This window comes from Oryza brachyantha, chromosome 1 (assembly GCF_000231095.2).
Source record: "Oryza brachyantha chromosome 1, ObraRS2, whole genome shotgun sequence".
Classification (NCBI taxonomy): Eukaryota; Viridiplantae; Streptophyta; class Magnoliopsida; order Poales; family Poaceae; genus Oryza; species Oryza brachyantha.
This window is the reverse complement of record NC_023163.2, coordinates 6100693-6116652: the sequence shown is the minus strand read 5'-3', so window position 1 is coordinate 6116652 and position 15960 is coordinate 6100693. Positions and strand designations below refer to the sequence as shown.

The 15960-nt window shown below is 40.7% G+C and overlaps 3 protein-coding genes across 4 annotated transcripts; 2 read left to right on the top strand and 1 right to left on the bottom strand.

Moving 5' to 3' along the window:
* The first annotated feature begins 353 nt into the window (after positions 1-353).
* On the top strand, positions 354-2740 carry LOC102713674 (GDSL esterase/lipase At4g10955-like). Its single transcript, XM_040528127.1, has 2 exons — positions 354-711; positions 1574-2740. Exons 1-2 carry the CDS (start codon positions 590-592, stop codon positions 2535-2537), a joined length of 1086 nt encoding a protein of 361 aa, XP_040384061.1. The 5' UTR covers positions 354-589; the 3' UTR covers positions 2538-2740.
* A 553-nt stretch (positions 2741-3293) lies between these two features.
* Positions 3294-6346, bottom strand: LOC102707451 (60S ribosomal protein L18a-like protein). The gene is made up of 4 exons (XM_006645634.3): positions 6070-6346; positions 5280-5355; positions 5020-5134; positions 3294-3547 (listed from the first exon to the last, which is right to left on the bottom strand). The coding sequence occupies exons 1-4, from the start codon at positions 6290-6292 to the stop codon at positions 3494-3496; spliced, it is 468 nt and encodes a 155-aa protein (XP_006645697.2). The 5' UTR covers positions 6293-6346; the 3' UTR covers positions 3294-3493.
* A 3770-nt stretch (positions 6347-10116) lies between these two features.
* Positions 10117-15855, top strand: LOC102713405 (C2 domain-containing protein At1g53590-like). 2 transcript variants are annotated; one of them, XM_006643920.3, is made up of 12 exons: positions 10117-10420; positions 11337-11411; positions 11569-11709; positions 11869-11964; positions 12050-12181; positions 13200-13352; positions 13448-13489; positions 13603-13651; positions 13921-14016; positions 14090-14273; positions 14543-14663; positions 14884-15855. In XM_006643920.3, exons 1-12 carry the CDS (start codon positions 10295-10297, stop codon positions 15682-15684), a joined length of 2016 nt encoding a protein of 671 aa, XP_006643983.1. In that variant the 5' UTR covers positions 10117-10294; the 3' UTR covers positions 15685-15855. The 2 variants fall into 2 exon arrangements, with proteins under 2 accessions (XP_006643983.1, XP_015688171.1); XM_015832685.1 differs by lacking the exon at positions 10117-10420 and having other exon boundaries at positions 11336-11411; positions 11585-11709.
* Positions 15856-15960: the final 105 nt, after the last annotated feature.

The following is a 15960-nucleotide window of genomic DNA, read 5'->3' as shown; positions in this document are numbered from 1 at the left end:
CTCGGTATTTATACTTCGGATTTTTCTGCCTATCCTATAGGCGAGGATGAATGGGGCGAGGATAAATACCCTATCGAAATATTGCTCGTGAGCACATTGGAATTTACCCATATTTATCACTAAAAAAACGATTCGAAAATCGAAACAACCCAACACCTGCGCCCATACCCAAAATCCTGGCACGGTACACCCAAAAAAGGCTATTTCTGTTGATTCTGCTTGTTTCCTAGCTATGTACAGGAGAGCGCGCCACGCACCGTGACGTCCTGACCGTTTGACCTCGTAACCGAACACGCAAAAGTACAGTAAAAAAAATGACCTGTGGGGCCAGCGCGTCAGCGGCTCAGCGTGCGAGGTTTCCCAATTCCCACCCACAGACCGCCGCGTTGCCGCCCGAATATCCACGGATCGATGAATCGATCGACCCACCCCCTTCCTTTTCGCCGACGTTGACGAGCGCGGCCACGCGAGCGCCTCCTCACTTCCTCCTCCTCCTCCTCCTCGGCGCCCGGCGCCGCCCCTGCCCGCGCTTTCCTTTCCTTCCCGGCTAATCAACCGGTGGTGCGGCGAGCGGAGGCGGGGTGGATCGATGGGGAGCAGCGGCAACGGCGGCGGCGGCGGAAAGCCGGCGCTGACGTCGTGGGAGTTCCACGCGACGGGGCCACGCAACCTCTCCAACCCCAGCTGGAGGGACCTCATCCGCTCGAGCTGGTTCGCGACCGTTCTCTTCTCTTCTCTACCCCGGATCCCCTCCTCCTTCCGCTCTAGCCGGATCTTCCTTCTCCTCCTCCTCCATGAACATGCATGCATGATGCATGCTGCCGTTCTTGGTCACTCGCGTGCGGTTTCTGTTTACATATCTGACTGAGCTGTTGTTGGAGTGTTGGGTACTTGGGTTTGGGTTGCTTGTCTAGAACTCTGGATTGTTTTGAGATTTTTACCTGCGTACGGAATGGTGACTCTGCAATGCATGGAGGTCTGGGATTTTTCGTGCTCTTTGATCGAACCTCATGTACATGGAGCTGAAGGATTTTTGGTGTGCCTTTCATGATACCTATAGATTTAGTCCTAAAATATATATAAATAGACAGTTATGCATTGAAATGGCTATGGCTGAATTATAACTTGAGAAATCATACAAAGTTGAAAAAAAACAGAGCAATGTAATGCAAACAGCTGTCACAACCAATTGCCGAGGTAATGCGTGTTCGTGAAATTTCAGTATGATGACAACTAGATATACTATGCCAAAAATCATGTTTGTATCACCGGTCAAGGCTGTAAAAGAAATTAAATGAGGTACGGAGTAGTAACTAGGATGGTTAGCAATGTGGAGCCTCATTTGGTGGACCTATTTTCAGGTGAAGGGGCACGTGGATTTTACGGCTTTAACACGATACGTTAAACCAAAAAAAAAAAGAACTACTCGATTATGGTGCAGTGTTAATGTTGTTGAAATGTAGCTGAAATTCAGCCTATATCTGTCCAAGGAATATCCATTACTGGAGGTCCCTTTTGAAAGTAGTAATGTGTGGGTAGCAATGATCTAACAGCATCACTGATGATTCTGCAGGACAGATCCCAACTACAGAAGAATTGCTGCTTCATGCTTCGTGCAGGCTGCGTATCTGCTGGAGCTAGACAGGCAGGAGAAGAGGACCGGTGAGAGCGCTCTTGCTCCAAACTGGTGGAAGCCATTCAAGTACAAGCTGGTGCGTCCTCTGATCGATTCTAGAGATGGGTCCATATATGGAGTGCTCCTAGAATGGGACCAGCTCGCCGCACTGTCAGACTTGATAGTGTTGAGACCTAATGGTGCCCCAAAGGTAGTTCTTGCCATAAGAGGAACAGTGCTTAAGCAGTCGACTGTTGTTAGAGACCTGGAGGATGACTTCCGGTACTTCACCCTGGAGAGCTTGAGGGGCTCCGTCAGGTTCACTGGCGCCCTCGAAGCGCTCAAGTCGGCAATCGACAAGCATGGCAGCAACAATGTGTGCATTGCTGGGCATTCCCTGGGGGCAGGCTTTGCCCTGCAGGTTGGCAAGACCTTGGCCAAAGATGGGATCTTTGTAGAGTGCCATTTGTTCAATCCACCGTCAGTCTCTCTTGGCATGGGCCTGAGGAAACTTCAGGAGAAAGCCGACAAGGTCTTGAAGCGATACATCAGTGGCAGCTCTTCAAATGCCGGTGAACTTTCTCAGCCAAGAGAGGGAGGAGGAGCCACCTCTGAAATTGGAGAAGAAAAGCTGATCAAGGAGGTGAAGAGATGGGTGCCGAACTTGTACATCAACAGCTGTGACTACATTTGCTGCTTTTATGCTGATCGTAGCGGTGTCGCCACGGTCACTACCGAGAAGCATGAGGGTCATTCTGGCACTCATTCCAAGCTCTTTGTGATCGCCAAAGGACCAAAAAAGTTCCTTGAAGCTCATGGGTTGCAGCAATGGTGGTCTGATGATTATGAGCTCCAGTTGGCTGTGCATGATAGCAAGCTCATGTATAGGCACCTTAAATCCCTGTATGTGAATGAATCATAGCAAACCCAATGTCATATGTCAGTGCATCGTGTTCTTATCTAGTCAAATCTTCTTCTGAAGGGTCAGGGTGCGTTTCCGGCAACTTTCTCAGCTCTGCAGTATTCTGCTTTTACGCATGGCAGTAAGGCTCAGGCATCGTGTATTGGTAGTAACTGTGAATATGATTTTTTTTTCTTAATTGCAAGATAACACAAACAGCTAATCCTGAGAATTTTTTATTTTTAAACATTTTTAATAAATAATTTTATTACTAAACATTAAAGAAAAATATTTTTACTGTATAAACCTTTTTGTCACGCCACCAACATTGACGTGTTAAAATTGACGTGGTAAAATAACGCTGTCATATAGAGTATTTGACGTGACAGGTTTATCACTCCACTGATACTGGCGTTACAACGTTGTCTTGCCACGCGTGACAAGATTATCATGCCAACCATGTTGCGTGACAGCGTTGTCTTGCCACACCATCAACACTAGCATGGTCAAAAGGTTTATACGGTGAAAATATTTTTGTTCAAAGTTTAGTAATAAAGTTACTTATTAAAAGTGTTTAAAAATAAAAAAAAATTCTAATCCTGCTCAGTGTTACTAGTAATTTTGCATTTCCATTTAAAGCTCTGGGATGGAATGGCAAATCTGTACTCTTCACCAGATATATTTTTGTCAGACCAAACGAGTTAACATTAGATCACCAACGGACGATGATAAAGAGTTAAAACCAAGCCACAGATTATATTTTTCTGATGTTCCAAGTATTCATAAGGAGAAATTGTCTCCAACTGATTTATTTATGACCATGAACGACCTGATTTATTTATGACCATGAACAAGGGCATGCGTTCTCCTTGTTAAACATTAAAAAAAATCAAACAGAATGCAGACGACATATTAAATCTCTGTGTAAATCCATGAAATTTACAGTATGTACAGTAACAACACAATTTAAAATGTAACTAAGCAGCTCCAGCGGTAGCCCCGATGATTATAGCAATTGTGGCAAGGACAGCCTGTTATATCATAAAAATGCCATTAGAATGAGCGTTAATTCAAAAATGCAAGATATGAAGATGTCTGGATGCTCGAAAACTGATCAAATTTATTTATCCATCAAGGCATTTCCACATATTATTACATTAGCTGTTGGTATTACCGATAGAATATGCATCAATTAATGCATTGTATTAAAACTATGACAGCATTCTCTGGACTTCATCCTTATTGTATATACATGTTCTAGCTACATACTAGTACATTCAAAAGCTCATGCACAAATTACAATATGGTATTGGCTCAAGCAAGCATGCAACCAATGAAGACAGCGATGCTTGAAGCACGAAAAATAGTAACCTGAGATATATACTGTATATGACTCAGTCACTGAATGAAATTAACTATATTATTATATTATTTTTAGAGTGAAGTGCACCAGCGGTCTCTAAAACTTGTGTGCATGTGTCATCTGGGTCCCTGAACTATCAAAATGTATTTTTAGGTCTCCGAACTTGTCCGGGGGTGTCATATAGGTCCAATCGGGCTCCGACCCGCTCCATCCGCTGACGTGGCATGCCACGGTGGTGCCTACGTGTTGTTGGGGCCATGTGGGTCCCACATGTCAATATCTCTCTCCTCCTTATTCTTTTCTCCCCCTTCTCGTAGGCGCCACCGTGGCATGCCACGTCAGTGGATAGAGCGGGTCGGAGCTTGATTGGACCTATATGACACCCCCGGACGAGTTCAGAGATCAAAAAATACATTTTGAGAGTTAAGGGACCTAGATGACACATGCACACAAGTTTAGAGACCACTGGTGCACTTTACTCTTATTTTTATGAATCAGAATTAAAAACATATCAGATACAACAATGAAAAGTTCATTCTTGTAGGCTATTTATTGGTATTTTTTTCCACTGGAATCATAACTGTAACATGAACAGGTCATCACTCATCAGTCGAACACCTAGTTCAGTAATTGCTCCTGATGCATAAGTTGGTATTTGCACAACATAATCTGAAAGTTGCTTTGTTTTTAGAAACCAAACTTCATGTCTTACAAGAGCAAAATGGACAAATAGTCAATGTGATCGACCATTCCTTTTTTCAGTTTATGATGATTATTCATCTAAACAGCTACATGAGGAAACAAGAACAAAGCGTACACGAACTTCATGTACAACCATGAGGTAAACTAACATTAATAGACTACCCAGGAATTTGACCCATTAAAGAGTAACATCAGCATGTCATGAGAAATATAATTTCAACACAAGTACGATAAATGGAATTATGTATTGGTTGTAAATGACCAGTACTAATCCTATAAGTTTGGTCTCTCTCTCTCTCTCTCACACACACACACACACACACACACACAAAAAAAGATGGAATAGGAGGCATAAATACCACAGTGAGACTGTAGTAAAAATCAAAAGAAATTCTTAAACTGTATCTGATGAACTCAAGAATAAGTTATGTTACTAACCGCTATAGTGCATGCTACATATCCTGGTTTCTCCCTGTAGTCCACTCTAGAACACCACAGAAGGAATGCTCCGACATACCAGGGAATAGCACCGAGGAAGAAACCGAATATGAATCTTCAAAACAAGGGTTTGTCATGAGGATAAGCAGGTATAGGTAAGAAATGGCAGAGTGCACCAAATTTTTTTGGCGTACTTCTACAGATTTCAAAGGCGATGTTTCTACACTAAGAAATGGAAGAACAAAGCAATGATCACTTACAGAAACCAGCCAATACCAATTCCACAGCAAGGAAGGCGATCATGGCTATGTCCACGACCTGCTCCGTAATCTTGAACTGAAAGCAAAATAAAGAAGATTAGATTGTAGTGGTAAAACCGTCCAACAGAACTGGTCTGGATAACTACAATAGTTAATTTGGAATATAAATACACAAACACAGGATCAGCTGCTTAATGTCAGACAAGACGAACTCCATATTGTGCTAGAAAAAAAACAAGCATGTAATCTTGCACCATTGGTTGCACCACGGAACTCCATTCCAAGCTAAGATATTAAAGGTGCTAACTGCATTAAGCACCACCCAGTAGTCATTACACTCGCTGCCCAGGTTATGGAGAGATGAGGGGGTAAAACACAGAAATAATAACTGTTCTACAACATGATAACCAAAGTTTCAAGCAGACCACCTAATATAGAGCCAAATTTGGACCAAAAACACGAAAATTTTCGCATAATCGCAGTATAAATTCAATCCCACAAAACCTAGAAAATTTCACGTGGAAGTCAGATCCCCGATCCCGTGATCATGTCAAAGATCCGTAGACTGTAAGCAAGAATTTTGCCCCTCTAGTCCTCCAATTCGCACAAATTTCTATCAATCTCTCATAAACCGGTGCTGAACGACTCAGATCAACCAGAACCCCCTACGATTTAACCCCCGATCACACAGCTCCTTGCGAGGCCAACCTGCGGAATCCTAGTTCAGACCTAACCCCGACCCCCCATCCCGCTCAGGGATCTCCCCAAACCAGGTAGGCCAGGACATTACCGGGAACGGCCTGGTACCCGCCGCGGGGGCGGTAGTAGGCATCGCCCTGCGGCTGGCCGAAGAGCCCCGGCGGCGGCGCGGGCTGCGGGTACCCGACGACCGGCGGGCGCGGGGGCGGGTAGCTGGGCGGGCCCTGGAACGTCCCGTACTCCCCTCCTCCTCCGCCTCCCCCGCCGCCGCCGGCGGCGGCGGCCTTGGCCTTCTCGCCGTCGTCGCCGCTCATCTCCCCCTCTCCTCCCGCTCCCTTTCTTGCGCGCTCGCACCGGTGACGGAAGCCGCGAGTGCGCGAGGTGGCACGGCGTTCGGCCAGGTCGGGTAAACAGCGACGCGGTGGGCGGCCTCTCGCGTGTGGTCGTCGGCCCGATGCGTAACCGACGGTCCAGATCGGTCCATCTTGACCAGGATGTTTACAGATCAGAGAAAGAAAACCCGACATTTTTATATCAAATAATAGACGAACTAAGGGGCTGCGTGGATTTTTTTTTAAGTTCAGGTTAGTTCAGACACTAATTAGAAATATTAAATATAGCTTATTAATAAAACCCATCTCATATTTGGGACTATTTCACTTGACGAATCTATTGAGCCTAATTAGTCAACGATTAGCGAATGCGATGCTACATTAATCATTTGCTAATCGTGAATTAATTAGACTTAAAAATTTTGTCTAATGAAATAGCGTTTATTTATGCAATCAATTTTATTATCCGTCTATATTAAATACTCTAATTAACGTCTAAACATCCGATATGATAATTACTAGAAAAATGTTATGGATTCAAACAGACTCTAAGACACCTTTACACTCTGAAAAATAGAAATGCGGAGATCGTAGCAAACTAGCAACCGCACAAAAACAGTAATACCAGCGGCAACGACAATCACAAAAATGGTTACCGAACAGCCCTAAAATAATAAGCGACAAAATTATTTTGTTTCATGAAACACAGTAGAAAGCAAACACTCGTGACGCACGGTGACCCATTGAATGTGTACACATGCATGCCACTGTCCCTTTGATCATGCTTGTACACTTGACCGATTACGTCTTAAGACCGTCAAAGTCATCGCAAACACCTCCTTATCGATACGTATATCGTCTATCACTTAAAAAATTATAATTAATTATAAATATGAGTACCGGTGTTAAATCTAAGATTTAAATATGAGTGGGTATAATCAGCACCACTCCTTTGCCATGATGGCTAATAGGGTTTTTTAATTGCTTGCACTTTTTAAAATATTTATTTTTAAATAAAATAATTCATCAAAAACTTACTTTTAAATAGGTTTCATTTGATCATGTTGATCTAGCTAGTGTGGTAATATAAGCGGAATCAGCGGGTCCAAGCTGTGTAGTTTCGAAAATAGGGTTTATAATGAATTATTTTAAAAATTAAAATTACAATAGTACTAGATTATAACATTTTCTAGGTTTGACTAAGTTCATTTATGTACGTAATGTTTTGGATATGTGTCTAAATTTATTAGCACGAAAATACATCTAGAGTCTTATAATATGAAACGGAACAAATATTGTAGTATAGAACAGAGATTTACAAGGAGTAGGAGATAAAGATATTCCCTCCATTTCATAATGCAAGATGTTTGACTTTTTTAGGTTGTAATGTTTGATCATTTGTCTATTTAAAAATTATAAAAATATCATTTGTTTTGCTTGTGACTTTCATTATTATAAAAATACTTTAAACACGATTTATCTTTTTTTATATTTTTATTTAATTTTTAAATAAAGCGAATGGTCAAAACGTCGTTAAAAAAACAAACATATACTAGTAGATGCGCGCGCCGACCATTTTGACTCGTACTAGATATTCGAACAATCTGGCTCTCGAAAGATCATGGACACGTGCACGGTGTTTGTCTCCTGGATGCTCTTTCTCAAAGAGCCCATAAACAGAAGGAAGTTTGCTCAGTCACAGTAAACGTCAACCAAGAACTTGCAGACTTGCGCACCACAACCAAACCCAACAATTAACGCCAGATAGCACCGAGAGAATTTATCCTCTACTCCTCTAGTGCTCCATCGCTAATACATCACCCTTCACGGGAGTGCGACGACGCTTATATTCGTAAATATAAATTTAAATTTTAGATGTTGCAGAGAATTAGATAAATTTAAATTTAGATATTGCAGAGAATTAGATAATCGTAGTTTATTATTTAAATTAACTTTAAGATTATTAAGAGTATATATATATTAATTTTATTTATAAATTATTTTTGTTTATAAGTATATCGATTGACCTTTTTTCGAAATCACTCGAACGATCACTCCCTTAATGCGGCCCTCCACACCTGCTGGCTCAACACGGCAAATGCATGCAAGAAGCCATCGATCGATCGCTTTCTGGAATCCTGACAATATCTCCGGCCCTGTCTAATTAAGTACAGCACCAATCGTACGTGGACCAACCCACGACATGCAGCGTTGAGCGTTTCCGGGTATAATCCAAACGTGGACGATATTATCGATCGTCGACAACAATTATTGTTCAGCTTGATGAACCAAGTCGAAGTAATCACGTAGCACTAGCGGTAGTATTGTCGACTGAAGGGACTAATTAACTTGTTTAGCTTAAGGTGGCCAAGGTTTTTTCTTTTTTAAACCAAAGGAAACGCTCTAGGCTCTAGCTAGCGTCGGCACGTGAGGACGACGTGGGAAAGCAGGTGGGGTGATGCCAATCGCCGTGGAATATCCGTGTCGGTAAGATAAAACAAGTCCACGTCTCTGGTTAATTACAAGCTGAACAGAACACAACTGATCCTACGTGTGGACGTGTGGTTAGTGAGATTAGTATCGTGCGAATTTTTGGGTTAGCCAGTCACACATATGTGATTTTACTTAAAATCATGTTAAAAGCACAACACATCTGTAATATCCGTGACATCAAAAGTTAAACCCACTAGGATCTACTTAAATTTCAGTAAGAATCGTGTACCATGACACTATCAGACCTACCTTTTGGCTGTTTAAAATTATAAACGGACCGTTTATTAATGGTTACAAATTAATTTACGAGTAAAGTTTTTATATATACGTTCTTAGTGATCTTAAAAATAAAGTCGGGAGAATAAATTATAATAAAAACTCTAAAACTAACTCTAAATTTATATTTTAAAATTTATTTTGGCTAAGCATAAGCATAAGCGTAATAAAAGGACAAGGTCATACGTTGTATGACTGTCTCTTTTTTACCAGGTGCATATTTGTTTGACAAGGCTGACTTCAGTGCATATTACTTGTAGTATAATTTAATCCTGACCGCTGATATAATTTTGTTGGACGGTTTTGATTAAATTATACTACCAACAATTTTAGGTGTAGTAGAATTCTGGGTATGATAGTAAGTGGGTCTTGCTGGGCTTTTTTATCCGTGCATAATGTGATAAAAAATAAAAAATACAAATCTAATATTAACCAAAGTACGAAAAACTCTTTTAAATCAATGGACGAGATTAGTTCTATTAGCAGTTACAAGAAATATGCACCGAATCGTTTGTTTGACACTTGCAAGTTACCGAGTATCATGCTTGCAGAATAAAACCAATCATTGCAAGGTTATTTAATTGATTGATCTGTTTAACAACAATTTTCCATTTTTGACCTACCGGATTACATTATTTTTTTCATGTATTTCGAAGGGCTCGTTTAAAATAAAAAAGCATAGTATTATTTAAAGTGTTTTTAATTCATCTTATTGTATAGAATTCCCCTTTCCCCTTACATGGCTTTGATTTGAGATGATTTTTTGCCGTAGTTTGTATGAGTTTCCATGTAAACCATTCTCTCTCCTTACAAAGGAGTCAAACTTTCTAACATTTCCATAAATTTTATCTGCATTCCACAGGCTTTGCGTGTGTACAGACGGTTGTGCAGGAGGAGAGATCTCACAAAGTGGAGTGCGCACCTGAACCTGACCGAGCCAGCCCAAGTTGGGTGGTGCCACCTTTTCTTCGATCGGTTGACGTCGGGTGCTTTTCTGGCAACAGTTTCTCACTTCCCAAAATACTTTTCCGCACCAGGCCTCTCTCGTCGGCTCGTCGCCTTGTCCCCTTGTCCGTGCGGCACCGTTTCCGCCCAGATTCGCACGCGCCACTCCCCGGCTTCCTCTGAGAGAGAGAGAGAGAGAGAGAGAGAGAGTTCGCCGGCCGGAGCGGGGGGTTTCGCGGCGGAGCAGAGACAAGTACGGGGAGCGCGGGGATGGACGCCGGCGAGCTGCCCATCGTGTACCACATCGGCCTCGTGCTGGCCGCGCTGTGGGCCGCCGGCTCCCTCGGGTTCCGCCACTCCGTCCTCTTCCTCCTCGCCTTCCTCTACCTCTACATGGTATGGGTACTACCGTACCGCCGCACGACGTCGCTGAGTTCGTGTGGTGTTATTTGTCCTCTTTTTTTTTTTTCATTCGTTTCCAACAACCGCCTTGCCCCGTAAACAGTTGTGAGATGGATGATGCATCGCTCTCTGGAAAGTTTCCTTTGCCTTTTGTTTCTATCAGAAAAATCCTTTTGCCCTTTCTGTGATGTGGTAACTGGTTCGATGACTGATTTCGGATTGCCGGTTACGCTTTCTCGACTGAGAGCGTATAATTTCTTACTGCGTATTGGAGAAAATGATGTACGGGGACATGTTAGGGAATAGTTGAACATGCCAAGGTTGTTTCGTGTGCTAAGCTATGGTTGGTTGATCGCCATGGGACATGACTCTGGTTGATAATTCTCTCTCCATGTTTGCATTAGCTGGTACAATGGAAGGCATAGCAATAATACCTCATTAATCTTATCAAGTACTCCCTCCATATTTCAATATTTCAATAGACGACACAGTTGATTTTTTGGCACATGGTTTAACCATTCATCTTATTTAATTTTTTAAGATATGCGAAGTCATAAGTTATAATTAAAATATATTTAATAATAAATCTAATCATAATAAATTATATAATTATTACGTAAGTTTTTTTAATTAGACGAATGATTAAATATGTACCAAAAAATCAACATGTTATATATATATAAAATATGGAGGGAGTAATAGTTTGTATTTGGGCCCTTATTCTATGTGCTAAACTATATGTTCTGCAGTGAAACCTCTTACTTTTTTAAAAAACAAATAGATGAAATGTTATACTTCCACACTTCCAAGATAGATAAATCTGACATGTCACATAATCGGAGTGACAAAAAAAATTATATAACTATTTCATCCCCAAATTAAAGCAAATATTTTGTTACTTCCATTGTAGGTAAATGGCCGATGTGCGATGAGATTGCGAAAGAGAATACAGCATGAGGAAATAAAATCTGCCTACCAGCGAAGAGTATGTACCTATCTATGCTCTATGATTTGTGCCTCTAAATTTTGCAAGGGTGAACCTGGTTTAACTAGGCTCTTACATTATTTTGCTCCTTTTCTATTTCTACTGAAACGTCTGAGAACGCTTGAGTAGATTCAGCTCATTTTGTTTTATGTACCAGCTGCTCTCTGATGCAGAATCAGTACGCTGGTTAAATTATGCAATAAAAAAGATGTGGCCTATCTGTATGGAGAAGATCGTATCACAGCTTCTACGACCCATCATACCATGGTTCTTGGATAAGTTCAAACCTTGGACAGTTGTATGGTTCCTTTCTTGTCTCTTGTTTTTCTAATTGATTTGTCTATTGTATGAGTTGTACCTTGAAGTTCTTCTTATCCCATGATTTTTTATAAATTTATTCTTATTTCTTTAAGCAGGCATTGCCTTCAATAACTCAACTATTGTAATTATTGTGCAGAGTAAAGCAGGTATTCAGGAGCTTTATATGGGTAGGAATTCACCACTGTTTACTTCAATGAGAGTTTTACCCGAGACATCAGATGATGACCATTTGGTGGGTACTAATATCTTTTGATCTGAATATTTCTTTTTCTTGTATGGTAAATATTTGTAATGACTTTGTGCCATCTGATGGCCAGGTTCTGGAGATAGGGATGAATTTTCTATCTGCTGAAGATATGAGTGCTGTACTGTCTATGCAGCTGCATAAGAGTGTGGGGTTTGGAATGACTGCAAACATGCATTTGACTAGCATGCATGTTGAGGGAAAGGCAAGCTACCTACGTCTTTTAAGGGGTTGCAAGTTACCTACTTAGGTTCATTACTCTATCACTAAAAACATCAACTTAACATACTAGTATTAGAAATAATTAACTTTTAATGCTGTTACAGCACATGACTTTTCAAGTTCTGTGTTGTTTGTATCTAACGGTAAGTTTGATGTTGGCAATACTATACTAAGTCCAATCATTAGATTTGTTTATGTCTTAACAGCCTGCTTCATTTAGGTGCACTTAACTTTTGCAGTTTCCTCAGTCTACTTCGATCTTGAAATCATCCAAGTTTAAATTCATCTATAGTTCGAACATAAGAAAGCTCCTTTCATCCTAGGTGGATTGAAATTCATTTTATAATAATGTTGCCTCTGATATCCAAATAGACAAATGGTATGTGAACAAATCATAAAGATTACCAAGATACACATATTGCAGAAGTCTCAGTCTTCCGTGTTCATTGTATCCACATGAACATACTAACTCAAAACTATACTAATGACATAATTCTCCAAAATATATTGATGGCATAAGAAATATGACACCTCTTGCTAAAAAATGGCCAACATTCTCTGCTATCCTTTCTTGAAAAGAGAAATAAGGACATATATTGACTATGATGTTGACCCAACAAAATGAACAGAACAAATCCCTTGTTATATGGAGGCAAATAATTCTAGAGAATCACCACCTTTGTTGCTTGTGTAGGTTGTTTGTAGTCACTCTGTTCTGAGTGTTTTAATCTGATTGTCCTGCTCACAAATGGGAACTTTATGGTCAAGAAAGGATATACATATTCTTCTTACTTTAATAAAGTAAAATAGTAATGGGAGATCATTATCTAAAAAGTAAGTAAAGAGAGATGCTTTCTGAGTGTGTTAGTAACAAAACATTGCTGTACACCCCAGTAAAAAAGAATAAAAAAAGTTAATTTAGAGTTTCCACAAATCTTCATTATAGTAAGCAGTTTCTTCCCTTACATTGTACTCAGAACATGCATATGTTCATCATGCAGATTCTAGTCGGTGTGAAGTTTGTTCGGAGTTGGCCATTTCTTGGCCGTGTAAGGCTATGTTTTGTGGAGCCTCCTTATTTTCAGATGACTGTAAAGCCACTCATTAGTCATGGGCTTGATGTCACTGAGTTTCCAGGAATTTCAGGATGGCTGGTGATTCTCCTGTACCATAATTTTCGTTTGTCTAATGTTTGGAATCACTCGAGATGTTTTTTAAACTTTAGCTTGGTCCCTTGTTTCTTTTATAGGATAAGTTGATGGATACTGCATTTGGGCAGACACTAGTTGAGGTTCGACTTTTACAACTACCATCACATATTCTAGTTCACTCTTTTTATGAACCTTGGCTGAAGGTTGCCGATTGTATATTTTTTCCTTGCTGATGCAACGTTTCTTCTTCCAGCCCAATATGCTCGTTATCAATGTGGAAAAATTTGCATCCACTCCCTCAGGTAGGAGGAAGCTTTGCTTTCTGCATGTGTTTTAGGAACCCCCTTTTCATTCCTGTTGCTTTCTTTTCAATCCTCCTATAATCAGCCTCTTTAGGCTTTAGCCAAGTATTCTATCAAATGCTAATAGGACTTTTAACCTACCCTTTTTAGAAGAAGAGTATTTCTTTCTTTAACTGTCTGTGATGACAAATTTCCAGTATTGTTTCAATGAAAATAAAAGATGATTTATATGCTTGCTGCTTACTTTGTGCGGATTTCACATTCTGCAGAGAATGACTGGTTCAGCATTGAGGAGAGACCTCCTGTTGCATATGTGAAACTTGAGATTTTGGAAGGAACTGACATGAAACCATCTGATATGAATGGTGAGAACTACCTGCATTAATCTCTGTGTTGCTCATCCTTTATTTTTGACACGCCTTAAATTCAATTTTATAGGACTTGCGGACCCTTATGTGAAAGGTCGCCTTGGTCCTTTTAAATTCCAAACAGAGATACAGAGGAAAACACTATCCCCAAAGTGGTTTGAAGAATTCAAAATACCCATTACATCATGGGAGTCATTAAATGAACTTGTTATGGAAGTGCGTGATAAGGACCCCATGTTTGATGACTCTCTTGGGTATGTCCTGTTTACTGAACTCGTGTTGGGTTGGTACATGATGTCTTTGGTCAGGGAATCTCTAGGACACTTTATGTACTGTTCACATTAATCTATATTTGGTGTTAACTTATCCTGTGATTCACCTGCACTTTGTAAAAGGTGAAATTGGCATTTGTTTTATCTCAGCTTTAGAGTTAACTTTTTCGATGTTTCACATGGAATCGATCTGTTTGGTATTTTACTAGAAAAGAAATAAAAAGTTACATTGCATTCCATTTTGTTTACAGAACATGTTCTATAGATATCCATGAGCTGAGGGGTGGTCAGAGACATGATAAATGGATATCGCTCAGGAATGTCAAGAAAGGAAGGATTCACTTGGCAATAACAGTTGAAGATATATCAGAGGTTGGTAATAACATTTTCATTTTTTGCCGTATTTGGTCTGGACCATGTGTGGTCATTTCATGAAGGTACCAAAGTTGCACCAAAATAATCGATAACACTAGGCACATACTCTTCATTGGAATATTATCTAGTAAAACAGCTGTTGAGCTAGACTATAAGCATGAATCACTGTTGAAGTTCACCCCTAAACAGCTAAACTCAATCCCAATTGTTTTTGCAGGAGGATGTAGCAGGTTCGGAAGAATCGTCGAAGCAAGTTAATGCTGAACTACCAATATCAACCTGTGCCAACAAGTTGGAAGCTGATGAACTGCCCGATGAAAAGAAAGTCTTAGTAGACGAAGTTGAGCAAATTAATATTGATGGGCAAGAACAACCTGGAGGATTATATGTATATCGCCCTGGCACTGGAGTTCCCAAGACATGGGAATCCCGGAAAGGACGAGCACGTAGTCCTGACACAGAGATTTACAAAGAAGTTGACAAATCAAAGGACGTGCCTACCCCAAAAAGCAGTGGACAAGGGGGTCTGTTCAATCTTGGATCCTTTTTCCGGAAGAACTCAAGGAAAGGAAGTTTCCGTGATCTTGATCCCAGTATTCCTACAACCCCAGGGCCTCAGAGTGCAACAGAGCTTGACCCAAAAATCCCACAAACTCCACGTCCAAACCTCAAGGAGGCTGGCGAGAAGCGGACATCGATAAAGATAGTGGTCGATGAAGATGCGAAGCCAACAAGCAGTGTGGGAGATGCAGAGAATTTGACAGAAGATGTAGCAAAGGTAATCGAGAAAAACGCAGGTGAGCCAGGCAGATCACTGACAAGCATACTGAGCAGAAAGATTTCCAGGAAGAAACCGGAGGACAAGTTGTCAGATATCCCAGAGCAGATTGAAGCTCAAGGACCTGAGCTGGTGAAAGGACCTATTCCAGTTGAGGGTAAACCTATTGATGGTCATCCGACAACAGAAGATGGCAATGGAGGTGGTGCTTCAGGAGAAGCAGTTGAAACAAAAACGTAGGCCAGTGCTCACAGTTCAGAATGGTTGCAAGAACGGCAGATCCTGTTGCTGTAGGTTTGCTTTGTTGTGCTTGTAGAAAAACACGTGTGAAGAATAACATTTACTCGAGATAGATGAATCTTGTAAAATACAACACAGATGCTCATGTTGTAAAGTTTAGTCAGATTTGCACACGTCCATGTAAATCATAAGTGCATGCCGTAACTTATAAAGTATGTGAGAGTGAGACCATGAGAGGTTTCAGGGTACCACCTTCCTCATGTTTTTGGTGGCAAG

What these genes read in the sequence shown, in the direction of transcription:
- LOC102713405 (XM_006643920.3), top strand. Translation starts at nt 10,295, where the DNA reads ATGGACGCCGGCGAGCTGCCCATCGTGTACCACATCGGCCTCGTGCTG. An exon ending in CCTTCCTCTACCTCTACATG is followed by an intron (nt 10,421 to 11,336) that starts GTATGGGTACTA and finishes CTTCCATTGTAG; the next exon opens with GTAAATGGCCGATGTGCGAT. An exon ending in GAAACCATCTGATATGAATG is followed by an intron (nt 14,017 to 14,089) that starts GTGAGAACTACC and finishes TCAATTTTATAG; the next exon opens with GACTTGCGGACCCTTATGTG.
- LOC102707451 (XM_006645634.3), bottom strand. Translation starts at nt 6,292, where the DNA reads ATGAGCGGCGACGACGGCGAGAAGGCCAAGGCCGCCGCCGCCGGCGGC. An exon ending in CGGGTACCAGGCCGTTCCCG is followed by an intron (nt 5,356 to 6,069) that starts GTAATGTCCTGG and finishes TTTTGCTTTCAG; the next exon opens with TTCAAGATTACGGAGCAGGT. An exon ending in ATTGGTATTGGCTGGTTTCT is followed by an intron (nt 5,135 to 5,279) that starts GTAAGTGATCAT and finishes CTTGTTTTGAAG; the next exon opens with ATTCATATTCGGTTTCTTCC.
- LOC102713674 (XM_040528127.1), top strand. Translation starts at nt 590, where the DNA reads ATGGGGAGCAGCGGCAACGGCGGCGGCGGCGGAAAGCCGGCGCTGACG. An exon ending in GACCTCATCCGCTCGAGCTG is followed by an intron (nt 712 to 1,573) that starts GTTCGCGACCGT and finishes ATGATTCTGCAG; the next exon opens with GACAGATCCCAACTACAGAA.